At 44.1% G+C, this 21742-nt stretch overlaps 3 protein-coding genes across 3 annotated transcripts; all 3 read left to right on the top strand.

Moving 5' to 3' along the window:
• Positions 1-137: 137 nt before the first annotated feature.
• Positions 138-2422, top strand: mterf4 (mitochondrial transcription termination factor 4). Its single transcript, XM_076021255.1, has 4 exons — positions 138-224; positions 489-906; positions 1003-1187; positions 1937-2422. Exons 1-4 carry the CDS (start codon positions 198-200, stop codon positions 2330-2332), a joined length of 1026 nt encoding a protein of 341 aa, XP_075877370.1. The 5' UTR covers positions 138-197; the 3' UTR covers positions 2333-2422.
• A 1477-nt stretch (positions 2423-3899) lies between these two features.
• Positions 3900-4981, top strand: LOC142885122 (putative G-protein coupled receptor 148). Its single transcript, XM_076021256.1, has one exon. The coding sequence runs from the start codon at positions 3900-3902 to the stop codon at positions 4833-4835; it is 936 nt and encodes a 311-aa protein (XP_075877371.1). The 3' UTR covers positions 4836-4981.
• Positions 4982-6538: 1557 nt separating this feature from the next.
• Positions 6539-21157, top strand: klhl24a (kelch-like family member 24a). The gene is made up of 8 exons (XM_076021253.1): positions 6539-6791; positions 8408-8491; positions 8593-9437; positions 10767-10951; positions 14235-14353; positions 18268-18456; positions 19802-19990; positions 20080-21157. The coding sequence occupies exons 2-8, from the start codon at positions 8417-8419 to the stop codon at positions 20278-20280; spliced, it is 1803 nt and encodes a 600-aa protein (XP_075877368.1). The 5' UTR covers positions 6539-6791; positions 8408-8416; the 3' UTR covers positions 20281-21157.
• Positions 21158-21742: the final 585 nt, after the last annotated feature.

The raw sequence follows: 21742 nt of genomic DNA, 5'->3' as shown, positions 1-21742 counted from the left end.
TTAATAGGAGTGGTTTCACACTTCTGTTTGTGCCAAGACTGCCATAAATTTATAACATATTTCGAGACGCTCGTAGCCATCACTGCAAACTATTTGCTGCAGATACCTACACCGGTCCGTCAAATACGACGAGCCAAGCGGAACCATTTTGTTGATGCGATAGTGGTGACACGGAAATGTTTTTATGACGGACAAGCATGGGGACCTCTGTCGCCGTGCGCCGGGTAAATATATAAATGTGGCGAATTAAGCGTGTATTCAGGTGCCTAGAATGTACCAACATCTCTATAAAACAACATCGTTTACGTTCTTTTGCAATGGGTTCAGTTCATAAAAGGCGTTTTCGGATGTTTGTCGACCAAAGCTAACCCCATACACAGACTCTTACTACACCTCGAACCGAATCTTTCTCTTGTCGTTTCCATATTAACGGGATTTATGCTGTGTCCCCGTTAAACAAAGTGTCGATGTTTTGTTGTTTTCCCTAGGTTTATAACTGGACTGTGAGAAACGCCCCCTCCGTGGTCGTTGCTACTCGGTTTTGGAGATGTCGCCCACAGCCTCTCTGGTGTTTCTCCACTTCTCACAGCACATTGCAGCAGGCGCAGCACAACAGTGGAGTCGGTCAGCCGGCTAGGAAAGTTGACGCAGAGCTGTCCCTGCGCTCCTTGCTTGATATGGGCTTCACAGAGACCCAGGCAGAACACGTCCACGACGCCGCGTCCAGGCTGAGAGGCGGAAGTGCTGCCGGTCAGGTGGTGTCGACCCTCACGGTGCTCTTCGTCCTGGGGCTGAATCCCTCCAGTGTGCTCAAAGTGCTGCAGAAGTGTCCTGAACTTTACACTGCCAAGGAACCGCAGCTTCAGCAGCGCATTGGCAATCTGCGCAAACTCGGCCTTGTCGAAGGTGAGTTTAAAAAAACTAACGCACCTTGCTTGGTACCTTGCAATAACCATAGAAAGACTCATCAATCCATTTTCCCCAATTCAATTCTGTGTTCAGGAAGTCTTCAGAGAGTGGTGGCCTTTTACCCTCAGATCCTCACGGTGCCTGTAAAGACAGTTAAAAACACGGTGTTGTTCCTCAGGGAGAGGTGCCTGTTCACCACTCAGCAGGTCACAGACATCCTCAGAGAAAGTCCATTCATCGTGGTGGAAAACACTGCTCACCTGGAGTACAAGTTTCAGGTCAGTGTGTGACAGTGGTTGAAAGTTGGTAGCAATGCACTCAGAAGGGACTTGGAGGACAAGTGGCTGTAGGTGTGAATGTGAGTGTGGACGGTTGTTTGTCTCTTTAGATTGGTACACTAGTAATTCTTTACACGTTCTGACTTTATTTAACCAAAACATAAACATTTATTTTCTGTTTAATTTTATGCCAGCAGGTCCTTTTAAATCTTACACGCTGGGCCTCTGAAACAATCTGGAAGTTGGGTACACATCATTAACATGCGCTATCTGGAAACAAACACCCTTCCACGGTCAAGAGCTGTTCTCATTGTAGACTTCAGATTTATTGACTTCCTCAAAACTTGATCAAACAGTCATGTCAGAGACCATTGCGACTGGTAGTGATCCGCTAATGTATAGAAAAGTTTTTGCATTGGCTGTAAATATATTTAAGGTATTCTTACTTTATGGTTTTTAAGCTTTTATTACTTTCAAAGTACCATCTCAAGTTTTTCACATTCAGTTATGCATTTCAATAAATGCATTCTATCAGTTAGATACAATAAACAGCTTTATGCAAGTTAAATGCTAAACATGTCAAGACTTAAATTGCATGTTAATCCTACAAGTTCACGTGTTTTATTTTTAATAATTAATAATTATTTTAGTGTTGTTTTTAATTAGCATTAAACATTTGGATGTTGTTTTCCTGTTTCTCAATAATTAGTAATATCACTAAAGGCATTACTGAACTTGTCCTCCCACAGTACGTCTACTTCAGAATGGGTGTCAAGCAGGAAGAGATAGTGAAGTCGAAATTGTTCCGTTCCAGTCTGGAGGAGGTGCGTCATCGGCACTGTTTTCTGGAGCGCAGAGGTCTGTATCAGACCCCGGACAAGAACGGACAGACAACCATCGTCAACCCTAAACTGGACAGCATCCTTAATGCCGACGAGGACACCTTCCTTACTCAACTTGCTAAGGCTTCTGCAGAGGAGTATGATGTGTTTAAAAGACTTGTGGCGAGAGAATGGAAGGAAGAGCGGCAGCTGGGCAGCACTGAAGCTGAGACTGACGATGATGAGGAGGAGGTGGAGGAAGAAGATGTTGAGACTGGAGGTAGACATGGATACAGGAAAAAGACAAAGAAAACACTGAAATAAACTACATGGGGAAACTGAATGATAAAATAAGATGTCTCACCTTTTTTATGATTTCCTGTTGGCTGTTTAATAAAACTCAGGCTTGACATAGCTCTCTCTCTCTCTCTCTCTCTCTCTCTCTCTCTCACTCTCTCTGTGTCCTCTGATTTTGAAATTAAATTAATTGAAATTAATATAACCACCTAAGCCCTTTTTTTAAAAAAAAATAAAAAATAAAAACCTAATTTATGAATGAATGAACATGGCCACATCAGTACTCTAGATTTGATGATGTCTGTGCAGGTTTGTGGCAGGTAGATGACATTTTATGCTGTATTAATGGAAAAATGTTGGATTCTTATTTTTTCTCTTAGCTGATTTTATTTTAGAGCCCTTGATAAAACAACAGCATGAGGCACAGATAAAAGCTCCACCTCGTTACTGTGCGACAGCTAAGTGGCTGTGGCTGTGTCCATCCGTGTATTATCTGTGCAAGTCAACAGAAAGGACATCAGATAAGGCCGGTGGCTGAAATGAGTTGTTTCCATTGGCTTTTAAGCGTGAAGCCTCATAGATGCGCCACGCAGAGAGCTTTTTCTATACTGAATGCCAGGTAAGCGATATAACCTTTGGTCACTCAATACATTGACAAGCGATCTCTCAAACGCTGTTGTTCTTGTTATTGTTATTGCTACGTACATTTTCCTTTAGCATTGGAAAAGAAAATATACCTTGAATGATTTTACATCAGAAATGAATGCATGTAACCAAAAATACAAGACAAATTCAAACTGCTGCTTAATTGAAGTTTTCATGAGTTTCCAAATCTGGAATAACAGGTTCAAATTTGTAATTGGTCCTTGAGTGTGTTGAGTGTTTATAGCATCCTGTTAGATTTTTATTTGTTTAATTTTAAAATTGACAAAGATCTCCCATGCTCTGTACCGTGCGGAGGCTGGTCGGCCCAGACTTTGTAAATAAATCTTTCAGCAGTAAGGCAGACAGCGTGGGAGTTCTTTTTCTACTTTTCAAGTCACGCCTTCCTCCCACATATCTGTCCCTATCCCACACACACGTACACACACGTACACACACGTACACACACTCACACACACACACACACACACACACACACACACACACACACACACAGGTGTTCTGACTTTTGTGTATCACAGGATATGCTTTACAACATAGCATTCAATAGGCCAGTCAGGACCTTTATTGTGTTTGTGTTTAATTTGGTGTATTTTCTTTTTCTTTTTTTTCTTTTTCTTTTTTTTTAAAATAAATGCATTTTAACTTGTTACTGAATAACAAGTTTCTTAGTCAGTCAAACTATCTTTAAAGAACTTTCTTGTCAAGACATGTTAGACAAGATTTGAAGTGACTTTGACCTTTTATTCATTGTGTTAAAACAATAAATTGTGTTCGTTAGAAATGTTTATGAAGTAAAAACAGCTTTAGAATTTTAATGGTTATTCTCCCCTTATTTGAATGTGAGGTATTCCTCTTTACAGGACTCTTCAGCATATCATCCATATCCCCGTAGTTCGAACCACTGTCTTTCCATCCATCACAAGACAAGATGACACCAACAGTGTTCATTGCCAATCTCACTCAGGACTGGGTGGAGATCCTGCAGCAGTTGCACCTGGACTACCTCATCATCCCTTCCATGATCTTCACCGTGGCCACCTTGGTTGCCAACCCCGTCCTCCTGATGTGTATCGTCCTGTCCCGGGCCTTGCGTCGGGAGACTCGCTACCAGCTCGTGGCCAACACGCTGGTGGCCGACCTGCTCTTCCTCATCCTCAACCTGTCCACCACCATCTGCAACGTGGTGAGGGCGCAGGTGCCGTGGCTGCTCTGCGAGCTGCTCACTACCGTCACCATCACCTCCCACTGCTGCGCCATCGTCACCGTCACCCTCATGGTGGCGGACACCTACGCGGCGGTCCGCTGGCCTCTCCACTACCACGACATGCTGCCGCCTGCCCGCACCCGCGGCATACTGGTCGGGGTTTGGTTGCTGTCTGCAGTTTACCCATTAACTCTCATGCTCATGAGTCAGAAGTATACGGACAGCTCTTCCGAAACGGTGAACCAGTGTCTGGCCCTCATTTCTCTGGGATTCCTCCAGCTCAACTACACGGCGGGGATTCACATCTATTTCTTTGTGGGGGCGCTCATCTGCGCCAGTCTCATTTTATATTGCTACATCCGACTGTACATGGTGACGAGGACCCAGGGCATCTGGCAGAGCCGCTTCTCCAGGGCTCGGGTCACAGTGCTCACTCACGGCCTCCTGCTCCTCCTCTACTTTGCCCCCGGCTTCATCTTCATCATGGAGCTCTCTTTGTTCCAAAGAAAAGACATTAGTCAAAGTGTGCGTGTATGGACCAACATGCTCAACTTATGTGTTTTTATGTTGCTACCCAGGGCATTTGCTCCATACATGTACGGACTGAGGTACAGGGAGATCTCAGAGACACTGATGCAGCTCCTGCCTCGTCGCAGCTGACTCAGCTACGTCACACTTCCAATAAGGAAATTGCAACTGTTTGTCATTCAGTATAATATACCTATCACACAATGACTCATGCTTATGTTGTTGTGTTTTCCTTTTCAACTTACAAGACCGACACCATTATACATAGTTTTATATTTGTTGACCAAATAATGGTGGTTTTTAGTTTGCTGTCTGACTTCACTTCACTCCAATATGCTGAGTGTTTGTGTAAGGCAAACATTAAATACTCTCTGTCTCTGACTCTGTGTGTAATCTGTTAGTCAATGCACAGCTTCCAAAAAGCTTGTTTTAAAACCCAACTGCCCAGTTTGTCCCTGCTTCCCAGTTGGTACACCGTCTTTTGAGTTTTTAAATGATTTTGAGTTCCACGGCCAAAGTCATTTCTCCGTATGTGTATGTATGTTTTTGACTCATTAATGAGCTTTGTGTGCATGAATGAGTTCATAACCAAGCTTTTTAGGTGAGCACCAACCATGTAATTTTCTGCATTCTATGAATGTCTTTTAAACAAAATTGTCATTGTTATCTGTCTGCTCTGCAAAAAATTCAGCAGGTGTGTGTGCACTTGCAAATAGCCAAAAGACACCATGACTTATTAGGTATTTGTGTTGGTTTTGCTTTAGAGTGGCTATATCCACCTTGGCTTATTAGCTAACCTCTTTATTACCTGAGCCATAATAGCATTGTAGGTATAGTTACATGCTGGGGGGGGGGGGGGGGGGGGGGGCTCAGATAAGTGAGCTTGGAAGTGAAAATATGAAGGTTTTTCCTTGTTCCTCTGTTCCCCTATTGGTACAAAAAGAGAACAGCAGGGGGACACACTCATCTGTCAGACACACGTTAACCGACTAGTTAAAAAAGAAAAAACACATCCTGGAATTCCTTACGCCACTTCTGACGGGGGATCAGAAACAACAGCTGGATCAAATGTTCAAAAACAAACATCAACCAATAAGAACACAGATCATTATGAATAATAATAATAATGATAATAATAATAATAATAATAATAATAATAATAATAATAATAATAATAATAATAATAATAATTCCTATGTATCTGCACTTGTGTGCATGTCAAAGGACAAAGGAAACACTGTATGTGTCCAGTAATTATCGAATCAAAGCGCAAATGCACATCCTTTGCGGACACGTTCACGTACACTTCAGTGAAGGTGTAAATACGAGACATTCAGTCGTTCAAATCCTCACAAACTAGTCCACTTGAAAACACCGTGTACGAAGTACTTTTCCTGGAACTCCATGAGGAACTCTCAGAAATATTTTGCAACTGAGTGAGGAGGTTGAGACACTCTTTGTTCCATCGAAGCCCCTCCCCTCCCCTCACCTGGAAAACATATTTCTAAATTCCCATAAAATATACATTTCCTCTCACTCATGCTCTTCCTATTCTTAAAAAAAAAAAAAAGATAAGTTATTATGAACTTGTTGATGTGCTAGCTGTCGGTGTTTGCGTGCGGTGCTCAATTCGATCTCAACTTTTCTCTCCAGCGAAATCTTGTTTGTTTGCAAACAACAGGCAGCCACGTGGAGAAACAGTGGACTATGGGGAATGTCGTTTTACACCCGCAAGCCACTTAAAGCAGCACTCACGACGAACTCAATCACCCACAATGCACTGAAAAAAATCAGCTGAGCGGGCGCAGTGGGACGGACTATTTTTTTTCCGCTTGACAAGTATAAATAGACTCTGTGTTTATTGTCGACTAGTTCGAGCGCTTTGTATATGTCACTCCCTGAAATCAAAATGTCCCGGCGATGTAACGGCCAAAGTTGTTTTATTTAAACACCAAAAGGGTCAGACTGACTTTTTTTGTTAAACTTAGTGAGATACCAGTTTTTTCCACTTGACTTTTTGTTTTCCCTCCGCAGAGGGACGACAGAGGAGGAAGCCTCATCTGTTGGGGGGGGGGAAGCCTGCACAAGGTAAACAACTACTGGTATATCAAAGGGAATTGTTAATAGAACAAATGTTGTGTAAATTCAGTGCTGAGAGTGGTCGAGTAGCCGAGGGCTCCAGCGGCTCAGCCGTAAACTTGGAAGCAACTGTAGTTATGAGCTAACGGTCGGCACGAGACAAGTCTTTGTCCAGCCAAAGACATCAAATGAAGCGCTCAACATATATAACAACAGTAACCACAGTCATGCTCAATCCAACAATTGTGTCTTTTGTAACGTATGCATGGTTTTTAGATATTGAATTACTTAAAAGTTTTTTCAAAACATTCGGAGAAATTTTCAAAGTGTATTCTAGTTGTTATGAGCCTGTTTTGATGGCTCTTGATTTTGCCTTAATCACGGCGGCGATAGACGGAACAGAAACCGGCCCTGTGTATTAAAAAGAAAAATGATAATTAAAAAGACATTTCTCACGTATTAGTCTAATTTTAAAAACAATTGGTACAATGAATATTAATCATCGTCCTGTATTTTAATGCTTCATGCACCTTTGGATAAACCTGCCTATTGATGTCTGTAACTTAAAGGCGGCGCTGCAGCTGCGTAAAAATAACGCACCAGGAGATGGTGAGACTGCTGAGTCTGAGCCAGAGTTTAAAAATAACTCAAAATAAATGACACCAAGGGAGCCTAAAACGGCGCCTGATTATAAACATATAAGATTAAGATTAGGTTAAGACGTGTCAACAACAACAACATTGCTACAACTACGACTACTACTACTACTCCTACTACTACAACTGATATTAATAATAATAATGATGATGATAATAATAATAATAATAATGATGATAATAATAATAATAATAATAATAATAATAATAATAATAATAATGATAATAATAATAATAATAATAAGAAGAAGAAGAAGAAGAAGAAGAAGAAGAAGAAGAAGAAGAAGAAGAACAACAACAACAACAACAACAAGAACAAGAAGAACAAGAAGATGATGAAGAAGAAGAAGAACTTGACTGCAAGCTGTTTTACCGCTGTTCTACATGAGCGTCAGATACAATGCATGATCCATTTTACTTGTTTATTCTTAGTGAGCTATCTTTATGCTGATAACAGCCAGGTTTTTTTTTATTAGTATTATTATTTTTACAGAAAAAAAAGAATAGTATTCAAGGTCATCGTTAGCAGCGACTTTGCACCTGTTGACAAAGGATTGATTGTCTGATCTGCATCCCTGCCCCCACTTCACTTCTTTCAAAACAAACTTGACTGACGTTGGGCCTCCAACCATTGCTCAACCTTCCCTCCCGCCTGTCTCTTTGTCATCAGCCATGTTGCATGCCATTGTGCCGCAGGGTTCAACTGCGCAGCAGTACTGCTCAACAGGATTTGCATGCGGCTCAGATTTCATTCCTCTGAGCTCCTTTTTTGACGGTGGAAGACATTTAGCATTGCTTAAAGACATCAGCAAATCAATTGCTCATGTCACGTGTTTCCTTGAGGCTTTATGCAAACTATGTTTATATTTTGAACAGTTTAGGATTGTCTCAGTATTTACTTAAAAAGGCCTTCTTTCAAGCTATGATAACTTTAACATATTATAACATAATACCTGCTCTTCACTGAAGGTGGCAGCCATGGTGTTGATTCTGGGCAGGAGGATGAACAGGGAGGACTCGGGGATCAGAGAGTCACCAGCTGTCAAACGCAAGGTGCTGTCACTCAAACGGTTTTAGAAAAAAAATTAATCTGTTCTGCTTTTCTGAGTAGTGAAATAATTCCAAATGTGTTTACATGTGTTTTGGCCCCAAAGGTGTTTGAGGTTGAATCCAAAACTCTGAGCAGCCAGGATGTCCTGGACTTCAACTCTGGTTCATCCCACTCAGAGGGCATCCTGCAGGTCTTCAACGAGTTTCGCGACTGTCGCCTCTTCACTGATGTTGTGATCAGCGTGCAAGGACGCGAGTTCCCCTGCCACCGCGCCGTGCTCTCGGCCTGCTCCTCCTACTTCAGGGCCATGTTCTGCAATGATCACCGCGAGAGCCGGGAAATGTTGGTAGAGATCAATGGAATCATGGCGGAGGCCATGGACTCTTTCCTCACGTACGTTTACACCGGCCGCGCCAAGATCACCACCGAGAACGTGCAGTTCCTGTTCGAGACCTCCAGCCTCTTCCAGATCAGCACCCTGCGCGACGCTTGTGCAAAGTTTCTCGAGGACCAGCTGGACCCATGCAACTGCCTGGGCATCCAGCGCTTCGCAGACGCCCATTCCCTGAAGCAGCTGGCCAGCCGCTGCCGCTGCTACGCCCTGGCCAACTTCTCAGAGGTGGTTCAGCACGAGGAGTTCCTCGACCTGCGCAGGGAAGAGCTGGAGGACTACATCGGCAGCGATGAGCTCACAATCGGGAAGGAGGAGGTGGTTTTTGAGGCGGTGATGCGCTGGGTGTATGTCAACGTGGAGCACAGGAAGCCCATGCTGAAGGAACTGCTGCACCATGTGCGCCTGCCCCTTCTGCACCCCAACTACTTTGTCCAAACGGTGGAGGGAGACCAGCTCATCCAGAATGCCCCCGAGTGCTACCAGCTTCTCCACGAGGCCAGGCGCTATCACGTGCTTGGAAATGAAATGATGTCACCAAGAACTCGTCCTCGCAGGTAACTCAAACCCTTACTGCCTCGGTGTGAGGAAGCACAACGAGCGCGCTAACCTATTTGTAGACCAAAGGAAATGATATGGTTTCACTTGAATGTAAGAGTTGACTCGCTCTGTTTCGTAAACCTCTATTGTAATGGAAATGATAATGAGGTAACAGGACTCGTCCGAGCACAGCAGGTGGTAGCTGGAGAGAGGAAAAGCAGAATGACGCAAGCCTCATTAATCATGAGATGTTATGTTGTTATCATACCAGCTGTGTGACTCACCTTTCTGATGTGTTTTGGTGCAAGCTGTGATCACGTCTGCCTGCTTTGCCACTATCTTTTGAATTAATCAAATTTCCTTTTTCTTTCAAAGAGTCCCCATTTTTGAAGACAAAAGGTTGTGAATAAGGTTCAGTACACACCATATGGCAGCCAGCTGCACAGCAAACAAAACATGCAGCTGGCCCTGTGTGTACGACTCACTGTAGGGGTTAAATTGCTTGTGAACAGTTGTCGGCTATCTGGACTGCGTGGTGTTCATTTCAGGTGCACTGTGCCAGTATCTGGGCAGATCTGCGAGCCAATCAGACAGTTACTCCCTGCACTGTTGGCTTTATTTGCCCTCGAGGGCCACATGGGCTTCTGTTCAAAACAGATGCCTGGTGCTGCTCCAGCGGGACTCTTATTCTTATTAATCAGTGGCACAGACACACTCGTAAAGTGCAACCACTCCCAGCCTGAACTGTCTGCTGAATGTATACAAACCTGCGGAGCAGCGCTCATTTCCGTTTGACCTAAGCAAGCTCTGCGACATAAACAGAGAGGAATACAGGCCAGGTGTACTGTGCTGAGACACATTCAGCTCTTTCGTGCACTGTTCTTAATGACTTTGCTATGTGAAACCAATTGAGTGTTTTACACAGATAAGCCACTTTTTGTCTTGTTTTTCTTTTCTTTTCTTTTCTTTTCTTTTTGTTTTTTAAAAAGCGGTAATTTATTAAGCGCCCTCCAGGAAATGCAGTCATATTTGAGGAATGTGTCAAAGAGCCAGCAGCAGTCCCTTCCTCGTGGACATGCACAACAAGGCTGTCAAGTGCTGTTGTATGTAACTTAGAATGATGCCTTGTTGCCCATATCGGGCTTTTCTGTAAAGAAAAAAGAAAATGCCCTCTATTAATGCAAATCATCTGTGCTGACATCAGTTTGTTTTTATGTGTTTTGTCCTCTTTTCTCCATCTGTCATGACCTATGACTAGATCTCGTCTCTGCGGCCGAAACTTGATGTCCTTGCTTTGGTCCCCTTTACCTCCCCAGTCTTATCTCCCCTGTCTCTTTTTCCCACAGGTCGACTGGCTACACTGAGGTCATAGTGGTGGTGGGGGGTTGCGAGAGAGTCGGGGGCTTTAACCTGCCCTACACCGAATGCTACGATCCCGTCACAGGAGAGTGGAAGTCCCTGGCCAAGCTGCCCGAGTTCACCAAGTCAGAGTATGCAGTGTGTGCCCTTCGCAACGACATTCTTGTGTCAGGTAGGACTGAGCCGCGGCACCAAAACAGCAACCCTGTATCAGGATAGTGCCAGTATGAGCCTTTGAACTCTACCCTACACTGAGTTCAAAGACTCAACGTGATCTTCAAATGTTCAAAAGTTTCTGTGCAGGACACAAGCTCGCAAATAGCAAATATTACGGTGTTTTAGTGTATTGTGAAATACTTATAAATGCAACTATTCATTCAAGTTGTCATTTTAGACTCAGCTTGCAAACGTTCTGTGTGTCTGTTTGAATGTAAGCTTATGGTTTAATCTGCGAGAGGAGTTCACAAGTGCACTCTGTGTTTTCCTTGTCATCCAATCCCCCAGCGGTGTGGCAGGAAAAGCCACGGTGGCTCTTTGCCCTGTGTTATTTTCACAGCCTCCGCCTGTTCAAGTGTAGGAAAATATGAGCGCAACATCTGGATGCACTCTCCAGGCTCGGTGTGAAAGAGGGTGGCTCACTTCTTCTCCGTTCCTCCTGACTGTTGCAGGGGTCACCACCTCCAGCATCGGATGCAGCGGCTTTCAAAGGCCTCCTTTTAGAGACCCAGTTTAAACTTTCGTCACCACTGCCGCCCAACTGAAGTCAGACCCACATTATGAGATACTGAAGCTCTCGTCGCATGTTAGGAAGGCTGTTTCAGGGAACTTGAACCAAGTGTGGCGTAAGCCTCTCAATGTAGAAAAAATGACTTTGAAATAAACACGTTAGAAATCCACCTTTAGCTACTTTATCTGAACTGAAGGCGGTCAGTGCGAAGTCAACAAGTGAGACCAAGCACATGAGCATGTGCTTGTTCCCCCTTTGCGTCCGTTTGCTTCCAGGAACATGTGTGCACAGACGTAAAAATATGCATGCCAGGAATGTACATGTTCAAACATGCTTGATGTGAGTATACACCTTTGCCTAGAAGCGGCAGTTGAAAAATATGTATATGGAAGAGAAGGCAATTAAGGGGGAAATATATAGAGAGAACTTCTGCTTCAGCAAAGTTGATCTGAGTGCTGCCAAGTCCTCACGTGTTTGCTATCAGTCAAACCTCACGCGCTGCCTGTAAAGTCAACAAGCACTCTCCCCTCCCTCTCGGTCTAACACATATCCATACCAACCAGTAGCTCCTTTGCAACATGACACAGAACGGTGTTGCCCTAGTTTCTCTGTATGCCTTGACACATTTAATCCCCTTTGCTTTATCTGGCTACGTTTCCCCACATACCTACATTCTCTGTCTTTCTCTCTGTCTGTCCCACTCTCCTCACTCTGGCAATGGGTGCAAATAGCTGCAGTTAGCTGAGGCCTCGAATAAGGCAGAGTTGGACTGAGTCCCTCCTTTAGCCCTCTACCCAGCGATGTGAAATCTAATCTAGTAGTAACGGTCAGAATAAGCACTCATCCAATCTTGTTGGTGTCTGACCTTACAGGAATTACAATTGGTGAAATGTGGCAACTGGAAAGCGGTTGTGTCACTGCCCTTGTCCTCCACACAATCAATAAGTAAATAGTGCAAGCGTAATACATGTACTTGCGTCATACAACCAAAAGGGGCACATGTAACTCAGCATTGCATATTGGCAACAAAATGTCTTCTATGCACAGAGCCGTCACACAAATCAAACTGTGACATCCAATAGTCTTCAGCTGTGACTCCTCAGACCAGTAATTACCAGAACTGGCCGCCCCCCTTTAAGACGAAAAAACTCGAACGTGAATGGGTTTTTGCATAAGAAGGCCTTCCCTTCCCCTCCTCTGTAACTTTGAAAGAATCTGGAGAAAGATGTTGAGTTCATAGCGACAAGTTTCCTGTATGCAAATTCCTTTTCATGACAGAAGCTTCTGGGGCAGCAGACAGTCTGGCTCTGAGACTATCCAGCAGATTATCAGGCTGTCCTCAGTCCGGTGTCTGCTTTGTATTTTGTGGTACTGTGTTGTTAAATAGTTGCGCAGCCACGGGCAGACGTGTGGTTGCTGACTTGTTTGATCAGATGAACATTCAGCAAGTTATTTAGCAAAGGAGGTATTATAAATCTTATAAACCCACCTGTCTGGACAGTCTGCTGTCTGGGGTCTTTTTGTTCTCCTCACCCGAGAATGCAGGCCAGCCCAGGCAGAGCTGTTTACACGGTCGGATATTGTTTTGCTATTGCTTCACACGACCACCCGAGTGTGTTCTATACTAAGGAAACATCCATCTTCTACTGTCTGACACAATCACAACACAATGGAATCCACGTGGACCGTCTTCATTATTCAAAAATGTTCACTGATTGATAGTGTGAATGGCACCAACTGGCAGGCGACTTTGCAAACATTTTTCTCCCATTGGCAAATTCCATCTCGGGAAATGAGATTCTGATGATGGTGCTCGTTTTCCGATGTCCCACCAGCAGATCGATGATCTGGGCACCTGCACAAAAGCTGCCTTAGGACAAGTAGGCCTGTTTTTTTTTTTATGGCCATAGAAATATTTCACTGGAAAGTAAAAACACAGCAATTAACTGAATCCACTGTTATGTCATGTTCTACCACTATATGCCTAGACAGTTGGCCAATAAAACAAGTGTGACAACAACATCTCATCGCTACCTCCATGCACCGTAGTGTTGTTGCTCTCACTCTTCCTCCCTCTCCACGTTTTCTTGGATGGAAGCCCACAGAGAAGTGCCGCTGGCTGCTTTAACCCAGTTTTAATGACCTCTAGATGTTTATCCACTTGACTCTATACGTCTTATCCTGAAGGTGTTCGAATTGGCATTAGCTGACAAGATTGTGTGTGTGTGTTCTGCTGAAAACGGCAACTTGTTGCAGCTTGTTGAGAGCGTCTTGGTCGCACTGCAGCGGCTTTGGGTGACTGTTATCGTTCTCTACAACTTCTCTCCGTGTTTACCCACAGTCAACATACCAAGCTGCCACCTTGTAGTTTCCGTGTTGGTTGCGGAAAGAACCTGATTATGGTGTTTGCGTGTGGACTGTGTGCACGTGTGTGTACAGATGGCGTCAAAAAAGCTGTTGGTTTAATCGGCACCTGCACGGACAAAAGAAAGAAACGAGTGCGTGTGTAGGCATCCTTTGATCTTTTTTGTGGCGTGCAAAGAGGAATAGAAAAAAGATTTGTAAGGTGTGTTTGACTCGGGTCAAACCTGGATACCACAGACTGCCGTTTAGATCTGACTTTGAAATGAACACTTACGTCCACTTACGCCACACGTAGTGAATTGAAATTAAACTCCAAAACAAACAAACAAAAAACAAATCCAACTTTGCCTCCTGCTCCTTCTAGGCGGCCGCATTAACAGCCGGGACGTGTGGATGTACAACTCTCAGCTCAACCTGTGGATCAGAGTGGCGTCTCTCAACAAAGGCCGCTGGAGACACAAGATGGGTGTCCTGCTGGGCAAGGTAAGGAGGAAGTGCACCCATGCATGGTGAGCCAGCGTGGTTACTGCACCTCGGCTGACTCACAGTTGAAATTCACCTGTCGGTGCCTCTAATGACCTGCTGTTGCCTGCATGGTTCCGTTCTTTGAGAGGCGAGACGACCACAGAGGCCACATGCTTGGCTGTTACTCACTGAGCACACAGTTTTGTTTTTTTTGTTTTTCTTCCCTGGCAACAGTTGGTTATTTGAGCAAAATGTGCCGTGGGCTCACATCTTTGTGCTTTAACTGTGGAACAATCTGGCAATGTGCCAGCCCCGCCACCCATTTTCAGGAGAAGTCATTTCGAAGCAATAAAGATTTGTATCGTTAGTCACGCTCGACCGCAGTATCTTGCCCTGTAGACCTGAGTCGCTCTGCGGTGAAAGAAAGAATCCTAAAAGGTTTGCGAGAAATCGTATTTATTTTGAGTGTGACGCATCAGTTTGTTGCCCCAAGGTTTGTTTTGGAATGGCGGCAGCTCTTGTCGCACATCCTGAGGACGGTGAGTGAGTGGGAGTGTTTCAACAGGGAAGGAATTACCTCCACTTTTATAAAAAAAACATGTCATGTCTGGTGCACATTGAAAAAAACATCCAGCCGCCCTTCGCTGCTGTTCCTAAAAAATAAACTTTGTGCTCCTTCATCTATGAAAAAGAAGAGCTCTGACTGTAGCTCTGATCTCGTCTATACAGTGTAGTGTAAGTGGAAAAGTCCTGAAGGTATGAAGAGTTTTTTTTATTTTTTGTGTGGTTGTATTCAGGTGTCACCGCTGAAGTGCCAATAAGCTTGTAAGCATGCTGTGTAATTTAAACACAATGTAAATATACAGTTGTCATGTACGACACGCCACATTCTACGTGCAAATCACCATGTCTTTTCAACACCTGTAAAAAGTAGCACTGCCTTTCAGGATATTCCTAAACAAGACTGTCAAGTCTGTCCTCATTGCATTTGCGCTGAAATGATCATTTTCATCCATCAAGGCTTTTACCACTTTTAGGGCCTCGCTGTGCGCGTCTCATGAAAACCACCCCCGCTGTAATTGTCCGTCATTTGCGTTGTGCAAAGTCGCCGATGGCGTCGTTTGAAGCGCGCAGGCTTCAGGCTGCTGTCACTCAGGAAGCAGCAGGTTCGTCCTTATCGGGACGCCACTTTTACAAGGCTTCCGGAAACAACACGCAGAACGATGGTCAAACAGAACGAAACACATGTGCATGTGTTTAAACAACACACACACACACACACACAGCTAGGCGGACACTCTATTGGATGTAAATAGTCAGTAATTAACTGCCGAGTGAGTCATTGTGTCAAGGTAGGGAAGACAACAAGATGGACGTGCGTGGCGCCACTTGACTTGGCCTGCGGGGCAGTTACTGCACGTTAAGGGAAGTTTAAAATGACTCATCTGCCTGCCGGAACACCGGGCTAAAACTCTTGAAACCAAATTGCGACAGTGCGGCCACAGGGTTACTTCTGTCACTTCTGATGTAGCAGCTTTCTGAGACATTCTATGGAAAGCAGAGGCAGCCTGTGCAAGAGCAAACATCCGCATTTCCTTTCAGCGGAGAATTCCTCATAGACGTTGAATCCCAACTGAGGATTTTTATCTCCGGCTGCCTCCAGTGTCTGCAAAACATGTGGCCACAGATCCGGCCCCTCCTGGTTCCTACTTTTCTGCTTGGCAATTTGATCTGTCACTCAAACTGATGCTTTGTGTGAATTTACTGCCATTCTTTTGTTCTTAGTTACGTTACTGTTATGAATGTTTTTTAATTATTATTTCCGTCATGCTGTTTAACAACTAATAATGTTCCAGACACAGCAATCTTTCTTTTTTTCTAATAACAAACTAGCTGTGAACAACTATTTCAGTGAATGCCTGTTGTTGTTGTGTGTGTGTGTGTGTGTGTGTGTGTGTGTGTGTGTGTGTGTGTGTGTGTGTGTGTGTTCGTGCGCGCGTGTGTGCGCATGTGTGTGTGTGTGTGTGTGTTTGTGTCTCTGTATCTGTTTAAAATAGATCATGAAGCAGATGTTTTTCATCTAATACTCCTCTCTCATTTCTTTTTGGACTCTGTAATTTCCCCTTTGTCGAGGGCTGTGAACAAGCCTGTACAGAAAGCGTGGCTACCTGCTCTTCCCACTTCCTCCTCCCTTACCTACAAATTTGCATGACCGCTTGACGGTTATTCTTCACAAAAGAAGAGAAAGAGAGCCTCTTGAATTTTTCCGATGGCTGCCTTACGACCTGTTTATTACCTGTTTATTACAATAAGCGAAACCCATCAGCCAGTTTCACAGCAGTGTAATGATACTACACTATAACATCTCTGCTCGCTGACCGCTGTTCTCATCCGTCATAACATTGGACTCTCTCTTGCTTTGCTTCTCTGTCGGCCGCTGCTTCTCTTCTTTGTTATCCTGACAGCTCTTCATCGGAGTTTCTTTGTGGGTTTTTTGCTTGGCACCAGGTCACTCAGGTTTGGGACGTAGATGACGATTGTAATGTGCTCGTGCAGACCAGCAACGTGCCTTAGCGTCCGAGGGCAGCGTGCTCTTCCGTCATGCAGCGCGTGCAGAAAGTCTCTGCATCCACTTCCCCTCATAATGTGAAAAATATTCAAGGCATATGAAAAGCGTTGGGACGCCGAGCAGGGAGCGCTGGAGCAGATGTACGGCCTCTTCCCAACCCCCACTGCCATCCTCGGCATGCCTGTGCCTGGATATTGTCAGCGGAGCTTCAGGGGGTTCAGCATGTACAAACAGTTTTGTTTTGTTCTCGAATTTCTTTCATCGGACCAACTTTTTTCCATGAATTACATGCAGCACTTACTTTGTAAGCCTCCATTGAGAACGCACCACACATTTTCCTGTTTAATAATTTTAATGTTTCAGCCCACCCCAATAATCTCTCCGGTATGGAGCAGGAATCTGCTAATGCTACCAAATCGTTGCTTGGAATGAATTTGAAATCTTGCCTTCTTGGGCTGCCGGAAAAATAATCAATTCCTGAACACTGAACTTCATCTGCTTCCTCCCTTTGCCACGCAAATCTCTTTGTAATCGAAGGCGAAATTGTAGATCTCAAATGTATTGCTCTACATTATCATCATTAACTATCTTCCTCACACATTTGTGTTGTCCAGTTTCTACTTTAACAAATAACATGGCCACTGCCACACACAAATATGAAGTAATGCATTAAAAGTACTCTTGGGACTCCCACTGAGAGATTTATGAAAAACATGTGTCGAGCAGTTGAGTGGTGCAGGTGAAATGATCAATGATTCTGTCTGTTTCATGTGTTGTGTTCTCTCCTTTCCCGTTTGTCTGTCTGTCTGTCTGTCTGTCTGTCTGTCTGTCTGTCTGTCTTGTTCACACATCAGATTTTTTATGACACCCTGAAGGTTCTTGTGTTGTATAATCGGCTCTTGTTGACAGGAAGTAATTCCCACTCATCCAGTGTCACTGGACAGTTTTTTTAACCATCACCAAAAAGCAAATGTTAATAATTAAAAAAATAAAATTTAGTCTGTGATGTTTTATGGGATGTTTAACTTCATAAATTCCTGTTTTCATTCTTTCTTTCTTTTTTACTTGGCATGCTTTAAATCTGGCTTTGAGTTGTTGTGTTGTTACCAGTAGTCAAGCAGAAGTAACGCAGTCGATGTGTTTACGACTCAAAGCACGACAGAGATGGCGGTGTTTGTCGTGAGGCGGGACGTCATCTTTCTCTTCCACCTGACAAACTGGTTCTGTCGGCGCTGACGCACACGCCATTGTTATCAATAAGTGGAATATCAGTGTTTGCTGTGTGCACAGCCTCAAGCTGGAATAACGCCTATTACATCTAATTGCCTCCAGATGAATCGTTGAATTGCTCTCGTCTGCCCAGGTCTACGCTGTTGGCGGCTACGACGGGCAGAGCCGGCTGAGCAGCGTGGAGTGTTACGACTCCTTCTCCAACCGGTGGACAGAGGTGGCCCCCATGAAGGAGGCCGTCAGCTCTCCGGCCGTGGCCACCTGCGCCGGAAAGCTCTTTGTCATCGGAGGAGGCCCCGACGACGACACCTGCTCAGACAAGGTGGGAAACAGACAAATATCCCCCCTCACCCGCCAAAACCACACACTAAAGCACAAAGTGATGACAGCCGAGGGTCTTAGTCAACTTGTTTTCGGTAATTACACCTTTGGAGGATGTTCAAAATAAGGAGACGTTTCCGGAGGAACCCCTTTTTGTCAAAACAAATCCTAAATTTCACCCTGGAATCAATCCAGTCTGCTGGAGTGAATGGATGGTTGGGTGGATTGATGCACAATAGAGACATATAAATTAGGACACCCAGAGAAACAATCAATCAGTATAATGTGCCAACAATGTAAAGTATGTTTCTGGCCCCTGGCTGACAGAGCAGACATGCGACAACAGCACATGCAGCCTTGTGGTTTTCCTGATTGCGTATTTTTGGCTGACTGACGAAAGATTGACAGGATAGGCGCACATTGACACGAGCTATGTTGTCTGCCGTGGCCTCCTGTGCTATGTATGATATATTATTAAGGCAACTTACAGGGCAAAAGCATCCCTTCTCATTAGAGCTTCTACATGACAGCTATTTTCAGATCTTTATTTTTCATCCCAGACTTCAGAAGAGCTCCCTCACACCAGTAATTACCCAGTAACACTATAGATCTTATAGAATTGCCTGTGATCCCCACAAACTTTACCAGGTTTCATGGAGTTTGATGGAAGTTCAATAGCTCGCTCGAGTCGAGACACTTTTAATTGTAAGGAAATGTTGCTTGAGGGAATTGTGTGCAGCAAGGAGTTTTTTTTTTCTTCTCATTGTTACTATTATGATTGTTGTTCTTATTATTAATATTCTTTGTTTTGCTTTGTTTTGTTTTGTTTAATTTGTTAAGCACTGTGGGTTGCACATGTTGTGTATGAGCGGTGCTATACAAATAAAGTTTATTATTATTATTATTATTATTATTATTATTATTATTATTATTATTATTATTATTATTATCATTGTTATTTTATAAGTTTGCTGTTGTGTGATCAGCCTAATTGATCCCTAGGATGAACAACTTGTGCAGTTCTGATCACAGAATGCATCGATCTCAAGGGCTCTCCTTCCCTGCAGTGGGATTTTGTGTTGTTTACTTCCAGTTACGGGCGGCTTGGCTCGGGAGGAAGCTATTTTAAAGAGGCTTGCTCGAGAGAATGTTTGGATTGTACACACAACCCACATAAAATGAGAATGAGACTGGCTCTGCCTCTGGTCAGCTCAAAAATCCCATGGCAGTAAAACATCCAAGCCGAAGAATGGGCAGCTTGTGTTCATTTTCTCTCCTTTTTTCCCAACATGTCATTCGTGTCACACGTGGTTTCATTGTTTTATAATTTGGACTGCCCGACGCAGGTTCAGTGCTACGACCCAGAGAGCGACTCCTGGTTACTGCGGGCCAACATCCCCATCGCCAGGCGTTGCATCACAGCCGTTTCCCTCAGCAACCTGATCTACGTGTGCGGCGGTCTGACCAAGTCCATCTTCTGCTACGACCCCATACAAGACTACTGGATGCACGTGGTTCACACCTTCAACAAACAGGTAAGTGAAGAGCATGCCGGCGGCCCCAGTTGAGGAAACGGTTCCAGCAACCTGGGCTAATTCATGTCCGCCTCGGTCTGTGGGTGCAGGAGAGCTGCGGCATGTCCGTATGCAACGGCAAGATCTTCATCCTGGGCGGCAGAGGGGAGACCGGCGAGGCCACCGACACCATCCTGTGCTACGACCCGTCCACAGGCATCATCACTGGGGTGGCCGCCATGCCGCGGCCGATCTCCTACCACGGCTGCGTGACCATTCACCGCTACAATGACAAGTACAACAAGGCCTGACCGTGAACGCGCAGGCACACGCAGTCCATCTCTCAGAGGGAAACACACACACACACACACACACTCACACACACTCACGGAACCTCCTCAATTTCACGCCTCGTGCACACGTTATTAGAAACAGCGACTTGTTCAGTGCACAGTTGCGTTGAGATAATTTATTGTTTTTCCTCAGAGCATCATGTAGCAGCACCGACTGTTGTACTCGGGTTTTAAGAAAAGTGATAACCACACATAGCACGCTGACAAAACATTCACTCTATTGGCATTTGGCTCTTGCAACAACTGCACAAAAGTTGTTTGTTGCCTGTTAATCATTTGTCAGCATATTAAAGAAAAAACGGTGATGATAAAACAATTATTTGAGTGGAAAACATAAATACTGTTTTAATTTCATAATTGGATCTTGGGAATGTGATCCTCATATATCAGCGATGACATATTTTTAACCCAAGATTGAAGAGTCTACTTAAGCTTTCGAGCATGTCCAATCCCACTTTCATGCAGTAAGCATGGCTCACTAAAGTGCCTCAAAGCAGAATTTATTTTCATGAAGCCCACAAAAGAACGATCTGTGAGCTTAATCCGTTTATGTTTTGACATATTTCACAGCTGGCAGCTGCTGCGCTCTGTGAGGTGGAAGAGACATTCATGAATGTCAATAGTAGTTTAGTAAGAATAAAACGGGGACTGTTTTCTGTTTTTCTGTTTTTGTGTTTGTTTATTTGTTGTTTTATTCACCTTTCCTTCCTACCCTGGATAGTTAAGCCACCGGGCGGTAAACAGTCAGTCAGCTGCTCGGCCGCCATATCAGCGCTCATAAACACAAGCCCTTCGTTGACCTGGAGAGAGTGTCCTAGATATGAGATAAAGAGCCAAGGCTGCACATAAACATTGGAACAGAGCCACCATTAGCGCTGCTCCCGTCTTTCTTTTCCTCTCACTTAACTATTGAACATCACCCAGTTTCACTTCCTGTGTGCAATTCCCTCTCCAGCTGCATTAAGGCCTCATGTTGACTGTTATTTGGTCACAATAATGTTATTATACTGTTATTACACACATTACTGATATTTTTTCAATTTTTTATTCTAAGTTATACTTTTTTATGATTGAATGTTTTGGTATTACACATTGCTCTCTATGAGTGTTTCATGTGTTTTGTGTTAGTGTGAGTTATTGGTGTTCCTGGTTTGTGGGTGTTTTTTGTAGATGTGAGAAGCCTTTGTAGATCAAACCTGTACGTGACTGCATATGATGCCTTCATGTTTGGTGTGTGTGTGACTTTACTGACCGTCTGATCAACATGTTGGAGCCAAAGAGAGTTTTAGTTGCATCAGCGTTGCGCTACAGCTATTGCAGAACTTTTACACACAGATGTTGCCGCCTCCCATCTGTTTGCTTGTATACAGTTCTGTGTATGTATGTGCGCACATTTATTGTTTGCCTAAAGGTGGAGGCG

This window comes from Nelusetta ayraudi, unplaced genomic scaffold, assembly GCF_046127955.1.
Source record: "Nelusetta ayraudi isolate G7.1 ecotype Tasmania unplaced genomic scaffold, CSIRO-AGI_Nayr_v1 ptg000011l, whole genome shotgun sequence".
Taxonomy (NCBI): domain Eukaryota; kingdom Metazoa; phylum Chordata; class Actinopteri; order Tetraodontiformes; family Monacanthidae; genus Nelusetta; species Nelusetta ayraudi.
The sequence above is the reverse complement of the archived record's forward strand: the minus strand, read 5'-3'. Positions and strand labels throughout refer to the sequence as shown.